We start from the raw sequence: 18,304 nt of genomic DNA, 5'->3' as shown, positions 1-18,304 counted from the left end.
AATGAAATGTCCCTGAGGATGTTCTAACAGGTAGATAGAATGTATATTCCATTATATACTCTTGACGGACAAAACTTTGTGCAAATGGAACGAAAGTAAGGTTCAATGGCTTTTTTTTTTTTTTTTTTTTTTTAAACAGCCTTCTCTACCAACATTTCACAACATTTCACTACATACTAGGAGACTGGAAGTTTCAAGTAGAGCTGTTACTGAGACAATTAAACAGATGGCTAAATTTCAGAGGCCAAAAGTAGTTGCCATTTTTTTTCAATCATTCATCTTGGAGTGAGGGTTTATGTGGTCCTTCCTGCTGTAATCTTTGCAGACTCTTTTTTTTTTTTTTTTTTTTTTTCTCTTACTGCCTTTACAATGATAAGGAGTTAGGTTGGCTTCTGAGTGGTGCAAAAGAAAATGGATTTTACTGCAGCATTTCACTGGACAAGGTGGATTAGTCACACAATAACCTGCAAGTGGTTGTCGTGTCAATGCAAGACTTCTCCTTTCTCTGTCTTTAAGTACTATTGTTGTGTTTATAAGGTCATTTGACCATTTTTTAAATTAAAAAAAGAAAGTGCGATGAATCCTCCCTGATCATGGGCAATAATACCTGTGTAAGAGAGTCATCCACCAAACCTTTCATTGAACATGCTGAAATGTCTATAAAAGCTTCAATAGAGAAAAGAATGCAACAATCCTGGCACGTATAACATTGCAGATTTCCAACAAGTTTTCCTGCTTTTGTGAGTTTCTCAGGGACAAATTATGTCTAAATGTATATGGAAAATATCAGCACTGATGACTGTGCATATTGATCTGTTTTTCCAAGTAAGACTTTTTCAATTATTTTTAAACTTTATCAAATATGGTAAGCTGTGATTTAACTCTTTAGTAGAGCGCAGTTAACTCTGCACTAGTCTTGGTATGTAGCAGTTTTTCTTTCATATATTCTCAACACAAGGTGTAGGCAAAGTGTACGTTAAAAGTGAATGGTAATTTATTTTGATTGATTATTATGGTTTTTTTTAATGAACATGGAAAAATGAACATGCCACAGTTCTTTGAACTGGATGTGAATTTGTCATGCTGGGAGAAGAAAGCTGCTCTTGCTGAATTTTTCTAGAGCTTTTATTTTACTTGGTTACTTTTTCTTAATTCATATCTACTGTTTTTAAAGCAAAAAAGAAACAACTGAAAGAGTTGGCTAGAAAGCCAGAATATGACAATGAGAAGCTAATGAAGCTCCGAAACACTTTAATGGAAGAGTTTACAAAGACTGAAGAATCAAGAGGGATTATTTTCACGAAGACTCGACAAAGTGCCTTAGCTCTATACCACTGGATTATGGATAACCCAAAATTTGAAGAAGTGGGAATCAAAGCTCATTATCTTATTGGTGCTGGACACAATAGTGAAACTAAACCTATGACACAGGTACAGAAATATTCACTGTGGTGTTAAAATCTTGTACATATTTTGAGAAAACATTCTTTTTTAGTACTAGTACAAAGGACTGCATTTTGGAGTCCAGAGTTCTGCTTTCTCATCTGCCAGCGTCTTACAGTTAGAGGCTGTACCTTAGATGAATAACAATACTTTATTTTGTTTTTCACTAGAAACAAGGGTTTTTTGGTGCTTGGATTCTGTGACAGTAGGAGTAAAAGGCAATAGTTTCCTAGTGGAGTATGTAGTCAGTAGGGTCACAAGTTGTAGTGAGTCATGTGAAGAAAAAAATGAACAAAATATCAGTAGAAGGAGTATGATAGTTAAATAATTCAATTTACAGTTTAGTGGCTGAACTGATAAATGAAGTGAACTACAGTGTTAATGATGACTTTTTCTGATATCATCATTTAATCAATTTATACAACTTTATATCTGCTCTTCACCCTGACAATCACTGAAAGAAAATTTGCCAAAATTCACAATGAAAATTTAACAGTTGGTCCATCTCATACCATTATGTTAACTTCACATGTCTTTCTGATAATTTAACATTTTCAAAATTAAGTGCCTCAGTGTGCTAAGACTTTTTCTGTTTTACACCCCATAAAATTGCTACTCTAGCATTTAAGCATAAAGGATGTTACTGCAGAGTTCATTTACTTCTCCTCCTTTCAGATTAAAAAAAAAAACAAAAAACAAAAAACAAAAACCATGAATTGTTAACTCAAAAATAAGCTTGTTTCTGCAAAAATTTGTTCTTTAATCACTAGACCACGTTACATAAATCCAATAGCTTCTACATTTTGGAGCTGACTATATTACAAATAGGATGCTTGTATTCTTCTGCTCTGCTCAAGCTTATTTGAAATGTTCAGCTAATTCAGAAGTTTGTGTTTTGGATTCTTTACCTATTATGAGCATAATCAGTGTTTTTTCTTGTTTGTTTTTTTGTTTGTTTTTGCTGTGGAGAGCAACAAAATGCAGTTATGGGCAATTTTAAGTATTTGGGAACTTCAAAGTACTGAAGTCTGTGCTATAAGATGAAATAATATGAACCTCTTAATAACTACTTAAGAAACTTTCTAAATATAGAAGAAAGAACTATATTATCAAAATTCATAGCATCTCTGAATTGGGATCATCAACTACAACGTTCCCAGCTCAGTTACCTTTAAAAGATTGGTTTCTTCTCCCTCCTTTGTCACAAATGGCACCAAACTCATATAATATTCAAAAGAAACTCCTCATTTGTGATCTTGAAAGATGTTTAAACAGTTTTTGAAGTCACTAATGTTTGCACTCTGAAACTATTGAGCTAAAATTCTTTAGTCCTCTTCATTACTAGAAACTAATGTCAGAAACTAATACTGAATGTTAATATATTGATGTATTATTATTATTATTATTATTATTATTATTATTATTTACAGAATGAGCAAAGGGAAGTCATTGATAAATTCCGAGGTGGAAGTATAAACTTACTTATTGCTACTACTGTAGCTGAGGAAGGCCTAGACATCAAAGAGTGTAACATTGTTATTCGCTATGGTCTGGTCACCAATGAAATTGCTATGGTGCAGGTAGGAGTTTACTGCATACCTAACTTATTTTTAAAAGTGCTTTTTTGTTTGGAATACACAAATGGTGAATCATATACCTACATCTGTATGTAATATGAAATTTGCCTCCATGTGGAACACTGTAAAATTCATTTAAAGCTCTAAACAACTAGTAAGCTCTCTTACGCTTGGCATAGAAAAGATAAAATGATGTGACCAGAGGCCTGGTTGAAACTAACTTTCTGTCTTTGAGTAATGTGGAGAAGATGGACTTTTAAGTTTATGTGCATTTTCAGCCTATGATCAATCAAATTCATTGCTTTAATGACCACTGGACAATACATCCACATGGCTACAACTCTCCAACTCATATAATAAATGTAATGCTTAAAGACATTTGTACTGCCAATAGCTAAAAAGAGATAATTGCATATCATAATATCAGTTTGTCTATGTTCTCATTTAATTTGTAAATATGTTTGAGATATTTATATGCATGCTTATTTTTTTGGGGAAAGAATACAATTTCTGGTTTGAAGAATGCTGTGCTAGTGACAAAGCTCCTGAATACTATTTCGCAGGTATCTTCAATAATAATAGAGAAACAGTATATGGTATTGACTGATTCTTTATCTGGCTAAGTAGAAAAACAAAATAAAATCTAGTGTGGAGTCATTGCATAAAGGACTGCAATAAGACTATTGTACCTTTCCATTGTTCCAAAATAGGAACAAGTGTTGTTTGATGCTACAGGGAATGTTGTGTTTTTTATACTGTATTCTTTGCAAATGTAGGCCCGTGGTCGAGCTCGAGCTGATGAGAGCACTTATGCACTTGTGGCTTCAAGTGGCTCAGGAGCTGTTGAACGTGAAGATGTAAATATTTTCCGTGAAAATATGATGTATAAGGCCATTCAACGTGTCCAGCAGATGCCGCCAGAAGAGTATTTAAACAAGGTATCTGCTATAGCTCTGCACTTTTCCATTGAAGAAGACTGATGGCTTTCAAAGGAATTACAAAATTTGTAAAGAATACTTTATACTATTAAGGGAAGAAACATTTAAATTATATTAGCTGTTACATATGATTTTGAATATTTTTGCTAATATTTGTTTCTGTGCCTTCTGTTGGTAAAAGAAGTAAGTTGGGAAAACTGGCTAAAGTTGCTGTCAATGAATTCAGTGAAGTAACTGAAAGAGAAAATTAATTACTATTACATGGTGTCTTTTTTTCCTTTTGAAGACATATCTTATTAGACAGCTTGTTTTTTGTTGAATGTATCATTTTGAATTAAGTTTTCAGAATACGTTTTACTTGTAAGGATCTACAATTTATGGAAATAAGTGTCTAGATTTATAAGGCTGCTACGATCATTCCACTAGAATATTTTCTTACCGGTATGTTTCTAGATTCAGGACTTCCAGTTGCAAAGTATAGTGGAAAAACAAATGAAGGCAAAGAGAGATCAGCGTAAGACATATAAGAAAAACCCTTCACTAATAACATTCCTATGCAAGAATTGCCACAAGCTGATATGTTCTGGAGAAGATATACAAGTTATTGAAAATATGCATCATGTCAGTGTGAAAAAAGATTTCCAGTAAGTGTTTATGAACTAGTTTGTCTCTTTCAGACAGAAACGGATTTTGTTTTCAGTGGAGTTGTGCAGGGCCTGTAATCCTTTAGGCCCTGGGAGGGGGGAAAAATAAACAGATTTTTCCAATATTGCCAAATCTTAATCTCAGTAATACCACTGACAGACCCCAGATAAAAGTCTGAGCCATGACAGCGACTCATAAACGACATGTTGATTATGAGCTGTGCATTGACAACTGTACATGTAGAGAATATTCATGCTGGTGACACACCTACTATATGTCTCCTAGTGTTCTTGCTTTCTTATATCTCCATTGTAAGAGATGCCACGCTATCTAGTTTGTTAAACATTTACTTATGTTAAACACTGCCAGGATGGAAAGAAATGACTTTCTTTTCTCACTTATAATGGAAATTAAGAAGCCAAGAAAATGTTTTAATTCAATTTCAGTTTATCACAGTAATTTTATAATGGGTATTATACATTACAAATAAGTCACACTTTTCTAATTATGTAGCTATCCTACAAAGTCACTGCCTTCCAGTAATGTTCTTTCATTGAGGCATATCACTGGTATAATTTTTATGGACTTTCTGAAGAGTTAATGGGAAATAAGTGCTCATATATTGAAAATAATTGAATTGTATATATATGCATTGAATCTCCCCTGGCACAAAAAAAATTGTGCCAGGAGAGATTCAGGTTGTACATTAGGAAATACCTCTCCTCTGAGAGAGTGGTCAGGAACTGGAATGGGCTGCCCAGGGAGGTGGTGGAGTCACCATCTCTGGAGGTGTTCAAGAAAAATTTAGATGCTCTACTGAGGGACATGGTTTAGTGGGAAGTACTGGTGATATGTGGACAGTTGGACTGGATGATCTTAGAGGTCTTTTCCAACCTTGGTGATTCTATGATTCTGTGGTTCTATAAAATGCTACAAAAGATGGCATGGAGCACATTTATATGTCACCATTACTTAAAAGCATGCAATACGACCTTTTCTTTGGTTCTGTCTGTGCTCAACAGTTGGACAGTTTACTACTTCTAGTTTTCATGTCTGACTTCAGTAATAGCTGTCACTGTGTGTTTAAGGCCATGCACAGCTTTGAATGACCACTCTGTCAGTATTCTGACTCATGTTTTCTGACTGCTTTTCAGACATCTTTACCATATAAGAGAAAACAGGACATTGCAAGACAAGCATGATGACTACAAGACAAATGTGGAAATTATATGTAAAGATTGTGGACAAGTGAGGAACAAATTCTTTTCATACTTTTATGTTGTTTGTGTCTGTCTTTGCATGTCTAATGATAATGTGTCTGAAACATGGTTTCCTTATACTTACAGGTTTGGGGAAATATGATGGTTTATCGAGGTCTTGACCTGCCTTGTCTAAAGATTAGAAATTTTGTGGTTGCTTTTGAAGACAAGAAAACAACAAAGGAGATTTTCAAGAAATGGGGAGAACTGCCCATCAGGTTTCCTAGTTTTGATTATGCAGCTCACTGTCCTTCAAGTGATGAAGATTAAGACTCAGAATGAAAATAAAAGACATTAAAATCTTCTCTGGCTGCTGGTTAGAAGCTCCTGCAGCCTGTAGAGTTCTGCACCATAGACACTGCATCATAAACACTGTGAAGGCTCCTGAATTCCTTAAAAAACTGCCTTGAAGAGGAGAAAAGGCCCAAGGAAGGAGAAGTCACATGGTAGCTGTCTGCGCTTCAGTTTGTCCTGATACTCCATTCATGGAACAAATTCCCTTCCCAGTACTGTCCAGTGTGTGTTGGCAACACTCAAATGTTAGGTAACCTGTCTTCAAGCACAGAACATGAGACAGACTTCCTGAGACTTACCATGGTGATTGTTTTCAGTTCTACTTTCTTCTACAACCTTCGTGAAGATAAAACATCTTAAAAAAGAATCCATGTAAAGAGAACAAATTACTTGACTGTTATTTCTGAGTCACTGTTGCTTCTTCAGTGTTTTCATGATTTAGTCTTTCACCTTATCTTTAGCTGTAAGCTTACAGATTTTTATGGAGTAAAATTTCATTAGAAGACATTTAAAAAAATCAAGCCCTTAAATTTACTTGAAATTGATTATTTTAATGTCCATGAAGCACAATGCCAAGTTACTTTCTTTGTGCTAGTTTCATACGATTGTTAAACTGCCTATGCAATGAAGTATGTATTTTTTTCCAATAAATGACTGTAATGAATAACATTTGCCAACTTTGGTGCTGTTTAGTCTGTTTCATTGTAATTATTTTGACAGTAAAAAGACTACAGTTTCACCCTAGAAATGTAAGGAATAGTGGTATTCTAACTGTAAAAATAGCAAAATGCATCTCCATAATTATCTTATTGACAGATTTTTCTTCTCTCTTTCACATAAGATATTGGAGTGAGAGATCTGTTTGTTGTTACAACAGTCAGCTTTGTAAACTCAGTGGTATGTTTACTGGAATGGATATGTAAACACTTCAGTAGCCCAAGGTAAAATTTCTAAGTTTCAATTAAGCTAAAGAGTATAACTCAGCAAAAAGAATCTTCTTATGCCTAGATTTGTATTGTTCTACATTCTTAATAGAAATATAAATACTTTGTAAATTATTTAAAATCAGATTTTATTTCAAGTCTGCATCAGGAGCAGATTTTTTTTTTTTTTTCCACGTCTGACCTTATTTTGGGGGGGAGGAGGATGTCTCATTTTTAACAGAAATGTGGCATGTTTCAAGTATCATCAAACTGACACAGGCTAATTTGTGGATAAGTACTTACTTATAAACATATTATAGTATTATAAAATAAATATGCATCCTGATAAGTTTTTACTGTAGAGGTTTTGTAGATTCACTGTGCTTAACTTACAGAAATTGTGTCTTATAGGTTGAAAGGAAAAAATATCAGATGTATTGGGAGTTAAGAGACTATACACATAAAGATCTTTCAAGACGCTGCACTTCTATAATTGTAATGATACAACTGAAGCAGGAAAGTCCAATGGGAAACAGAGTATAAGGAGTTGGTAGTATATGTATATTTTTATTGTGCATGTCTTTACACAATATTATTCCTTCCTTAAAATGTTTTGCAGTGCGAATATAAAATCTCCAATTTCTTTGTTTGGTGTTACATACTTCGTTAGATTTTATTTAAAAAAAAAAGAAAAAAGAAAAAAAAGAAAAACAAAAAGAAACCAAACCAACATTTCCTTCATATATTGTCCTGTAAACAAGTTACTGTCTTTCTTATACTGGTTTTTTGATTACTACTGAAATTTTTGGTGACTTTTGAGTCTACTTAACTCTATAGGTTCAATTTTAGACATGGATCTGAGAATCTGACTATTTAAAGATACTGGAGATTGATAGATCATGCAGCATTGTGACTTAAGATGTATTTTGTTAATGTGATCATTATCTGATCTGACAAATAAGATGCTATGAAATATACTAAGAATTAAATATCAGAATAGTTTATCTTGGCAAATAATTATAATCAAGATAATCTTTGCATTTCTTTTTATATGAGTTGTCACAATTCTTTGAAGAAAACTTTTAAATCAGAAAAGGCTTGTGAGATGTGTAGAGTGTAAATGTAACATATACCTATAATTTCCAAGTACCTGAAGTAGTTTATTCAGTATTTTGAGGAAATGTAAAAATCTGGTAAAACTATCACTGGATCTGTTGCTTCTGTCCTGAGTAGATCTTCTGAACTCTACTTCAATGAAGCAAGAAGAGCATATGCAACTTGGTTTCTTCATTCTTTTGTAGTTGAATTTAACATGTCTGGTCTTCTTGTAATCCACTTGTGTGCTGCTGTCACACTTCCAATTCCTAGTATGATTCAACCAGGTTATCACCAAAGCTGAAAAATACAATCTCATTTCAGCATAATGGATAACAAACCTCAGGTGAATCCTGCTGGCTTGTAGAATAAGGATTTCCAGTTCAAGTTATTGTCTCTGAATGGGATTATAAAACGTGCCTGTATTGCTCATCCAGGAAGTGTGAAGTTGTAAAAACCGAGCTAAATTGCCATGTTTTATCTGCTAGTTGCTTCTGCATTTATTGCCTTTATGGACTCAAAGTCCTCCAGGGAGTGTGACAAATCCTGATTGCATTTTGTACTTACAGCTTTTATTCATAAATGTGGAAAGAAGAGAAACTTAGTTACCGGGGATTTGTCTAGCTGTGTGTTTGGCTTCAGCTTTAGTTGTTTTTTACGTTATTCTATCTACTTTTGGTCTGCTGTCATGCACAACCTACATCTGTAAATGTCCATTTCCTCATCAGGAAAATATAAATATTTTAGAGTAGTATTGAAAGAATTAATGTTTAATTCTTTGTATATACTGGTATGAACACTCCAGAGAAGGGTCTCAGGAGCAGTAGCTGTACAAAACTTGCAAGGTTCATTCTTTGTGGGTAAGTTTTGGTTTGTTTCTAATGCTTGTGTTTGTAAATCTTGATGAAGCATGTGCACTTAGACTTCCAAATTAAAAAAAAAAACAAACAAACACAATATGCAGCATATAGTCACTTAGCAAAGTCATTTGGATCTTGTGAGTTTGAGTCATTTCCTTTGAGGCATTCTCTAAATTATTGTTCCTTAGAGGAAGCTTCATGTTTGGAAATAAAAACTATTAACTGAGCAAAACCTATGTCTGCAATTTTGCAATGTTCTGGTTGTTACAATCCTTTTTTTTTTTTTTTTTTTTTTTTTAATTTTGAGCAGCTGGTATTATCTTGCTAGGAAACTATCCTTGCTGAGCTCAGTTCTGGCCTTCGTATACAATGTATCAAGAACAATGTATTTTGGTCTTCTTAGCCTTTTTATTTGTATGGCTGATGTTAACAAGGTGTTACCTGGCTATTAATTTATTCCTGGATTTCAATGACAAGAGTGGGTCTTATTCAGACGCATTTTCTTGCATAATTTCACCATTGCGACAAGAGGTGAGAAAGCACAAGTTTATGTGAAAATAGGGCATATTCCAAACAGCTAGACTGAATTTCTTTCAGACTGCCCACCAAGACTAATGCAATGAATGTTGCTGAAACACTGCCAGATGGGCCCAGGTGAGCCCCTGCCTCACCAGGGGCAACGTGAGGGTCATGGTTCAAATTTCAGTCCACTCTGTTAGGCTGAGGTGTTGGCTACTTTTGGTTGATAGTACAGTGGGCTTTTTTTTCTCTGCAAACCATTATTTTATGCTTTGCTAGACACCCCGGTGTAACAGGAAACCTATTATTTCATCTCCTTTATTTTCAGTTTTCAGAGAAGCCAGAGGGAATGATTTTAGTTTGTAGTCTTTTGGGGGACGTGGCATTAATCGCTGCTGCTGTGGCCACAAGATGCAAGCTGAGCTGAGCCTGGCTGGCTGCTAGAGCTGTGAGACACGTCTAAGAGCTCCAGTCACATGAGAGTGCTGGGAAGGAGCGCCGAGCAGAGCAGAAAGAGGGAGCGCCGTGCCGCGTGGCTGCAGGCTGCCTCGAGCGGCCGTTCCTCTGCTCGGCCCAATGCGCAGCTGCTGGCTCGAGCGGCCACCAGGGGGCAGCGTGCCTTGTCTGCGGCCGTTACTCCCCCGCAGCCGCCTCCTGACCGCAGCTATTTCCGCCCCCCCCCCCCCCCCCCCCCAGCCGCTGTGAGGCGGTGCCACGAGGTTTTTTTCCTCGCAGCAGCGCTGATGGGCGAGATTGAGACTAGCTGGGCAAAACCAGTCTTAGAGCAAAGCGTACTTCTCTTTTCAAGCATTTCTTCACTCTTCCGAGGCTTCTCTTGTGTAACTTGACGCTGCGGTCCCAACAGTTTTCTGTTTGCAGGGACCTCATTTCAGTGAGCCGAATGAAACAAGTACAGTTGGTGTCTTGAGCACTGTTCTGAAATGCCGTGGGCCAGCAGAGTTATGTCTGAGCTCAGTTATGTGGAAGTTTACTGTTTTCTGAGGAAAAGTAATTATCTTCGTATGTGGACGATGTTAAGCAAATTGCGTATCTGTTACTTGGTTTGAATGTTTATGCTATCATTTATTATTTTAGAAAGTAAACAAGAAAGAGTTATAGATAAACAATAACGACATGCCTGAATTTTCATTTAATTTCTCAGTAGGAAGTAGAAATAAGGTCATGAATATGTCCTGAGAATGTGAGGGCTGCCAAAATACACTGTAGATGCTTTTCAGAGAAAAACAGTAGATATCAAATAACTGTTGAGTCATAAAATCCAGATGTTGGTTACAGCTCACATTGGTGAGAAGTATATAATCACCACCACTATAGCTGCCCAATGCCCATTTCTGCTTTGAGAACTTCCCCGAAAGCCTGTTTCTAATCTTATGGAAACCCTTTGAAATTTGGCACAGTCTACAAAAGTATGTAGGAAAAAAAAGCCTGCCAGAGGTTTGGCCTCTAACTGTGAAAACAGACACTGCCTTTTCCAACTCCTCTCCTAGATCCGCTGACCAGCTCCCAGAAAAAAGAGTTTGTGTTCTTTAGGAAGACTGCAGAAAAATGAAGGTTTGTATGCTGCTGAATTCAGCTTTCAATAATATTTGCATCTGTTGTTTTAAACTGCTGGTTATTGTACAAGGCTGGGCTCTGTTGTGAAAGTATTTGCCTTAAAGAAAAAGGAAAGGGATGCATTCAAATGTACTGTGGAGATTTTTTTTTTTTGCTTTTTGCTTTTTTTTTTTTTTTTCAGCAGTTAAGAGGAATGAGAGGATTTAATTAGATAACAGCCATAACAGTTTACCTCAGAAAATATTAGAAATGTAATTATTTTTTGTTTCTGTCCTGCAGACCCGGCTAAAAGTACTATTTGGCGTGGTTGTATGTGTTTTGCTTTCCTTATTACTTATGTGTATTGTACTGCTTCCATCCAAAGGTAAGGCATTTTTATCTAATGTAGCAGAAAACACAATGTTTTTAGCTTCTCTGGCTTCTAAAGTTCATAAAAGTTTGTCAAATCATCTCTAGGATTGTCATGCCTGTGCTGTTACGGCTTTATCACTTTACAGAAATGTACTGACAGCTGAAATGTCCTGGAGGTATGATCGAAATGCCAGCAGATGTTGAAACAATGAACCCTTTGAAGTGAAAAGCACCTCAGTTAACTTTATTCATGATGTATAACATTCTTAGAGAAGACTGCAGAAGTAGTTCTCAGATCTCATATTATATATATGTTAGGAGCTATGAGAATCTCACAGTCTGTTAATAGTTTCTTTCAGCTTGGTAAACCTGTATTTTAATAATTATTAAAGATCTTTAGACAATTGCAAGTTAAATATTTCTCTGATGAAAGGATGTGGTGAATTGTTTGTGAACATGTTTAAGATTGCATTTGGAAATTAAAGCCAGCATTGGATAAAATAGGAGTGCATGGTTTGTTCTAGTATTATGCTAGCTGTGAGTAACTGCTGATGCACAGAATGATCTGCTGAGTCCACTGGTAAAGCTTGAAGTGTGTGTGGTTTGATATTTAGAGTCTGAGTGGCACTGACTTTAGTAGATGTTTTTTTGTATGAGAAATCCAGTAAGAGAGATATAAGTATTTATATATCCCTTTCACAACAGTGGATGAATTGAATACCTCTGAAATATTTAAAACAGTAATAATTATATATACATATATATATTCCAGTAGCAGCAATAATTTCTTTTTTCTATAATTATTCTTTGCCCATATGTTGGCAAATCAGGTTTAGCTTTACCTATACTTTTGTCTTATAGCTAATATCCAACTTTAGTGGAAGGTCAAATCTCCCTTTCTTACTTGATATTTCAATTTAATATATTTAGTATGAGTACCTCTGCTGGGGAGGAGTTGGAGATTTATAAGGTAGGGCTAATTCTGTTCTGCATGGTATGAATATGAGTATACATTGTATCGTGGCTGGAGGTAGCGCTGCGAAGAGATACCGATCTTATAGAATAGAATCATATGTTAAGGTTGGAAAAGACCTCTAAGATCATCTTGTCCAACCATCTACCTACCAGTATTGCCCTCTAAACCACATCCCAGAGTACTACATCTACACGTTTCTTCACCCTCCAGGGTGATGACTCCACCACCTCACTGGGCAAGACTGTTCCAGTATCTGACCACTCTTTTGGAGAACTTTCTCCTAATATCCAGCCTAAACCTCCCCTGGTGCAACTTGAGGCCATTCCCTCTTGTCATTCTCACAGGAGAAGCAGTCTGTACCCGCCTCACAACAACCTCTTTTCAGGCAGTTGTAGATACAGATCAGGTCTCCCCTCTAGACTAAATAATGCCAGTTCCATTAGCCACCCCTCATAAGACTTGTGCTCCAGACTCATCACAGCTTCACTGTCCTTTCCTATCTGGACACACCCCAGGGCCTCAGTGCGCTTACTGTAATGGGAAAATGGAATACAATACTCGAGGTGTGGCATCACTAAGGCTGAGTACAGGGGGAATATCACCTCCCCCCTTCTCTGGCTACATTATTTCTTATATAAGCCAGGATGCCATTGGCCTTCTTGGCCAGCTGGGCACACTGCTGGCTTATCTTCAGCTGAGCACTGACAAACACCTCCAGATCCTTTTCCTTTGCACAGCCTTCCAGCCACTCTGTCCCAAGCCTGTAGCATTGCATGGAGTTATTATGAGCTAAGAGCAGAACCTGGTACTTAGTCTCGTTGAACTTCATTCCACTGGCCTCTTTCTAAATTAACCACAAGATTTTCAAAAGCACTCAGGGGATATTGGGCTGTATCTCTTAAAAGGTCATAGAAACCAAATTTGTAGTCTAAAATAAGTTAGAAAATTTTACCCTAAATATGTAACTAGAAAGTGATTGTTTTCATTAGTTGGAATATGATACAAGATAGCAGAATTCCTTCTGTTAATAAAGAAAAAGAAAAAAAGAAATGTAATATACCTTAGCTGTTTTCCTGGAATATCCTGAACTTTTCCAAGAGCCTTTCTTTGTCTCTCAGGATCCAACCACGCCTCAAAATGGAGTCTTTCACTAAGCTCTTCCCCATTTGGGCTTTGTTTACATCACACTTCTGGTTACTAGTATCTCTACAGAAAGGTCTTGCACTAAACACTGCTGTTGGAATGTGAAAGAGAGCTCTGCAACTGCCTTAAACTGGCAGAAAATATGAAGGGAAACAAATGAAATGGAAAAAAGTATATCTTGAATTTATCTACTTATGTGAACTAGTTTTTGTAGTGAAAATTTGCTTGTGTATTCAGTGAAAGAATTCAAATACAATTAGATACACAATCAGATTTTCCTCTTTCTCAGCTACTTGTCCCATTTGGAGTTCTAGAGAATATCAAAATAAAAATAAATAAATAAATAAATAAAAATTAAATTCTATTATTTATATATATAAATATAATATATAAATACTGTTTATTCTCTAACAAACCTCAGGGTCATAGGTTTAGTGGTGACTTTCACAGTGCATGATCGGGTGCCTGATTAAGTATGGTCAAATCTGAGCTTTCATTGTTTGATAAATGTAGTATTGAGCCAGATTTACCATTAAAAAAGGAGAGAATATTTTGAAGAAATTTCAATTTAAAAAGCAGTGAGGAGAATAAGAAAGTGGAGCATGAGGATTGGATTAGCAGCCTGAAGAAGTTGCTAAGTATCCTGGAAGGTACTGTAGGAGGAAATTAATGTATTTTTCCCTTCTGAGTTACCACGTACCAGCTGACTGATCTCAGTCTGAGCTTCTTCAGCCATTACAGAGAATTAATGTCATCTGTAGTTTCTTTTAACAGTGACTTAATAACTAATCATATTGAACATCACATTGAGATCCAGGGGGATGAAATAGTATTTGTCTTCTTTACAGAATACTCCTGAAGGAGAATTTCAGACAACTGTAGAATATGGAGTTATGTCAAACATGTCTGACTGTGGCTTCTTATTCTCTGGTGGAACTGCAAATACTGCAGTCATCTGTTTAAATACCTAAATGTTTCTGGATTCCTAATAGTCTGGAGGAACTTGAAATTTATTTTGTGGTTACAAATTTTGCAAGTGAAAGAGAGACAGGAAGTAACTACAGAGATGGAATTTTGTTTGTACATTCCACCTTGGCTACTGCTTAACTGAAAGGATGTGGTGATCTGGAAAGATTAATTATTAAATATTATATAGAGGCAGACTAAATCTCTACATAAGAATTCAGCAAAGGAAACGTCATTTATAATATTGAGAAGACTGGAAGAAATAATTTAGTTCTGATTTCACTAAATTTCGAGTAATTTCATGTTCATGAAACTTTCAAAAATATGGTATCTGGTTTTGTTTTACACATGGAAGCATACCAAAATGTGAAAATCTCTCAAAAGTTATACTAGATTTTCTTTTTTTAAAAATTTTTTGGTCTTGTAGAGGATTGTATGGGGGAAGTACTTAGCTGTAGTGATTACACAATTTCTGCGAGTCTGAGAAGAGCAATATGGGCAATGTCAATATCATAATTGCAGATGAGTGCAAAACTAGTGACATCTTTTGACATTTCTCCAAGTTAGGAATGTGCTTTGTGACTTACCTTGATATGATAACCCAACTCAAAACTGTTCAGAAAGGTTCTTTTCACATGTAGATGGGTGTAACTGGTCCTGTTCTTCTGCAGCATTAGCAAGGAATAGAATACCTCTTTGTGCCTGAAAAGCAGTAACACAACCACAAGAAGCATTATTTTTTTCTTGTGTTGTTTTTAACTATCATCCAGAACCTGACTCATCAGTGTTCCTGTTCCCATTACACTCTTGATCTAGGCCTGAGACTAAGCCCTTGCTTCTTCGATGTTGCAGGGAATACAGTACTATCTGCAAGGTAGCTGTCTGAAAACAATAACCACTTTCATTTTGTCAAGTCATCTAATTACTGTGTGGCAGTGGCTGCTAAATAAAATAAGTGTAAATATTCATTATAGATACATAAGTTAAAATACGTATATGTAATTAATAAACACAGAAACCACAATACTTCCTGATTTTTATGTACACGTGGTTTAATCTGGCAGAAGACATAATGTATATGAATTCACACATTATGGAACAAGCTAACAGGGCTTTCAAGTCTGAAACAAGGGTTGTGTTGGCCTACCCACATCCAGTCATTAAAGGGAGTGTTCCAGATAATGCAAGCAAAATTTAATAGTGCTTAACACTGTTCTATTTTTAATATAGCTAAAAGTTCTCCTGTCTGTGCTTTGTTAAACACTCCCATAGAACAAACTGGACACTATAGAAGGTATACCAGAAGTGATGATTAATGAGTGTTTACAGGCTTTTAATGCCAGTTTCATATGTGTACGTGGGATATACTGAAATGCATTTAATTATGACCATGGAATATTAAAAGCAAAGTTACACTGTGAAGCAAAGTAACCAATTCAGTGCACAATATTATTCTGCATTTTCTGAATTATTATTATTATTTTTTTTAATATGAAAGAGAAATACAGAGTGGCACCCTGTAGTTGAGTAAAAATGGACCACCAAGCATTAAAATAAGATGGTGAGGCAATAAAGGGAAGAAAGCAAAGTTGAAATTTGGTCATTTTCAAAACCTGCCATTTCTGTGTTGGCTTCCTTTTTGTCTCTGATTATCTTTTTTCATCTTTGTGATTTCACAGAGAAATGAAGTACAACAGAAACTTGTGGAGCCTACTGACAAAGATCCAAATTGCTGTTTATATAGTGCTGCAAATGTGTAAAGTACGTTTCTTGTTGGGATCTATTCTGTGAACAGAGATTTCAAGTACTAATATTGAACTAGTCTTTAGTTACAGAAAGAATCGGCAACAATTACAGCAAACAATTAAAGCTGCTGCTCCCAGTTAAAGCAGTGAAATGTATCTTTAGTTGCTTAGAAACAAGAAATTAAAACTAAAGTTAAGCAAATGAAAGTTGTGTTTGCATTCAGTTTTTAGTTTTTTTGCAGTCCATGGGTAGGAATTCAGATAGGAGTGGACATATTTTGAAAATCATTAACAGTCATAATAAATTATCACAGAATATTAAGTAAGCAAGGGTGAGATGGTGAGCAGAGAGAAGTTTAATTTAAAGCTATAAAAATTAGAGCACAGATGAGATATTTGTGATGTTGCTTTTCTAAAAATTCCTATTAAGCCGAGAAAAGGAATAAGGAAATTTTACCAGATGAACCTATCAAACAGGATTGTAAATGTAAGCCTCCGTTACACACAGCTATGGAAATAGATTTTTATCATGGATTTCTTTAGCTGATAGACATTCATTTAGAGAATTTAAACTGGAAACTGATAATAAGTAGTCATCACTTGGTATAAATATAAGTAGATATGCATCCTCTGAAATTTTCTGTGGACCTTTAAAGGTTTTGCTATCTTCTGTGCTTGTCATTAATGTATCGAGGATCTGTAACATACTGTCATGGAACTAACAGGAGGAATTAACTTCTTATTGAACTTTTGGGGATGTTTTCTGGACACACTGCTACCTCAGAGTTTATACTGATAGGTTTTTACTCATGGATTGGCATTTGGTTTTATTTCTCATGACAGTTTTCTTCTGCATTAGTGCAGACAAGGCTAGTGTTAGAAGTCAACCTGACATGTGTATTCTACAGTAAGTAATAGTCACATATCTGAAAAAAGAAGGATTATCATTAGAAAGTATGAAAGAAGAGAATATGAAGAAACATTTCCCAGGAAGTGAGTATGATGTTAGCTGAGAGGGAGGTTGTAATGAGGAAGTGATGGAGCATACGAAACCTGAGGGCAGTGAGTCATTTTGATTATCTGGCTGTGTTGTGAGAACTCTGAAGGAACAAACAGGGGAAGTGGCAGAAATATAGGAGGCTGCTTGTGACATCTCCTCTACCTCTGATAACCATGGCAAAATCTGCCTTAACTTCAAAGATAAATTATCAAGCCTTAAAAGCTGCCAAATTTGAAAAATGCATTTCTTTTCCTTTGTCTTTTGGAGATTAAACATTTTGAATAATCTTTTACTTGAAACTTTATGCTATTTCTTTTTGTTGTTTTGTTTATTATGTTTTTATAATGCTTTTTTTTTTTTTTCTTCCCCATTTCTGTGCATTTAGCAAGCTAGCAATTCAGCATTTCCCTCTTCTATTCAGAGCTGATTGCTCTTACTTTTTGTTTGGAACCCTTGCTCTAGTTTAAGGTTTTTAAAATAAACAATCAAAGAAAAGCCACAAAACCAGCTAAATTTTTGTGCATTTCTTATGTAGCTGTCTGATCTAGCTGGAAGTCAAATGTCAGAGCACCTGTTTTCTCTAGGGAATCATTGCCAATTTGCCTTCAAAGCACTGATTAAAAAGTTGAAGCTTGGGCTCAGTTGTTCATTACTTTTCAACATTGTTTGTACCTTTGTAGCCTTGTCTGTTTATTTCATACAGCTACTAAGAAATATATGTGGATGATGATCCTTTTGGAGTTCTCATACCATCTTTTAGCGTGAATTGATGAGACTTTTTTTAAAAATTTGGCAGTAAAGATTTGTATGGACATGCTGTTTGAATTTCTGCTGAGTACATATAGATCTTTATTAAAATAGTTTTTTTCTGCTCACAAGTTCAAACAAGTCCAAGAAACCTATGCTTTAAGAAAACTTTGATTTGCCCTTTGTAAGGAAGAGGCTTTCCTTGTAGTCCCAAGGTATACAAGTAAATATATCTCAGCAAATAAATT

General features: G+C 35.6%; 2 protein-coding genes across 4 annotated transcripts in view; both read left to right on the top strand.

Annotated features, from left to right (window-relative positions):
- The window catches only part of IFIH1 (interferon induced with helicase C domain 1), a 28,509-nt gene extending 21,686 nt beyond the window's left edge, over window positions 1–6,823 (top strand). For both annotated transcript variants that reach the window (XM_031599553.2, XM_031599552.2), the window contains exons 11-16: window positions 1,175–1,431; window positions 2,874–3,023; window positions 3,797–3,958; window positions 4,412–4,602; window positions 5,758–5,851; window positions 5,950–6,823. In XM_031599553.2, coding sequence (XP_031455413.2) covers window positions 1,175–1,431; window positions 2,874–3,023; window positions 3,797–3,958; window positions 4,412–4,602; window positions 5,758–5,851; window positions 5,950–6,132 — 1,037 coding nt within the window. In that variant the 3' untranslated portion in view covers window positions 6,133–6,823. The remainder of the gene's footprint in view (window positions 1–1,174; window positions 1,432–2,873; window positions 3,024–3,796; window positions 3,959–4,411; window positions 4,603–5,757; window positions 5,852–5,949) is intronic.
- A 4,040-nt stretch (window positions 6,824–10,863) lies between these two features.
- Window positions 10,864–18,304, top strand: part of FAP (fibroblast activation protein alpha) — a 39,845-nt gene continuing 32,404 nt past the window's right edge. The window contains exons 1-2 of one of the 2 annotated variants that reach the window (XM_031599554.2): window positions 10,864–11,125; window positions 11,408–11,492. In XM_031599554.2, the coding sequence (XP_031455414.1) occupies window positions 11,120–11,125; window positions 11,408–11,492 (91 nt within the window). In that variant the 5' untranslated portion in view covers window positions 10,864–11,119. Of the gene's footprint in view, window positions 11,126–11,407; window positions 11,493–16,273; window positions 16,326–18,304 lie in introns of those variants that run through there. The other variant, XM_090143860.1, reaches the window with a different exon arrangement.

The sequence above is a fragment of the Phasianus colchicus genome, chromosome 7 (genome assembly GCF_987193195.1).
Source record: "Phasianus colchicus chromosome 7, bPhaCol1.hap1.1, whole genome shotgun sequence".
NCBI classification, from domain to species: domain Eukaryota; kingdom Metazoa; phylum Chordata; class Aves; order Galliformes; family Phasianidae; genus Phasianus; species Phasianus colchicus.
The sequence above is the reverse complement of the archived record's forward strand: the minus strand, read 5'-3'. Positions and strand labels throughout refer to the sequence as shown.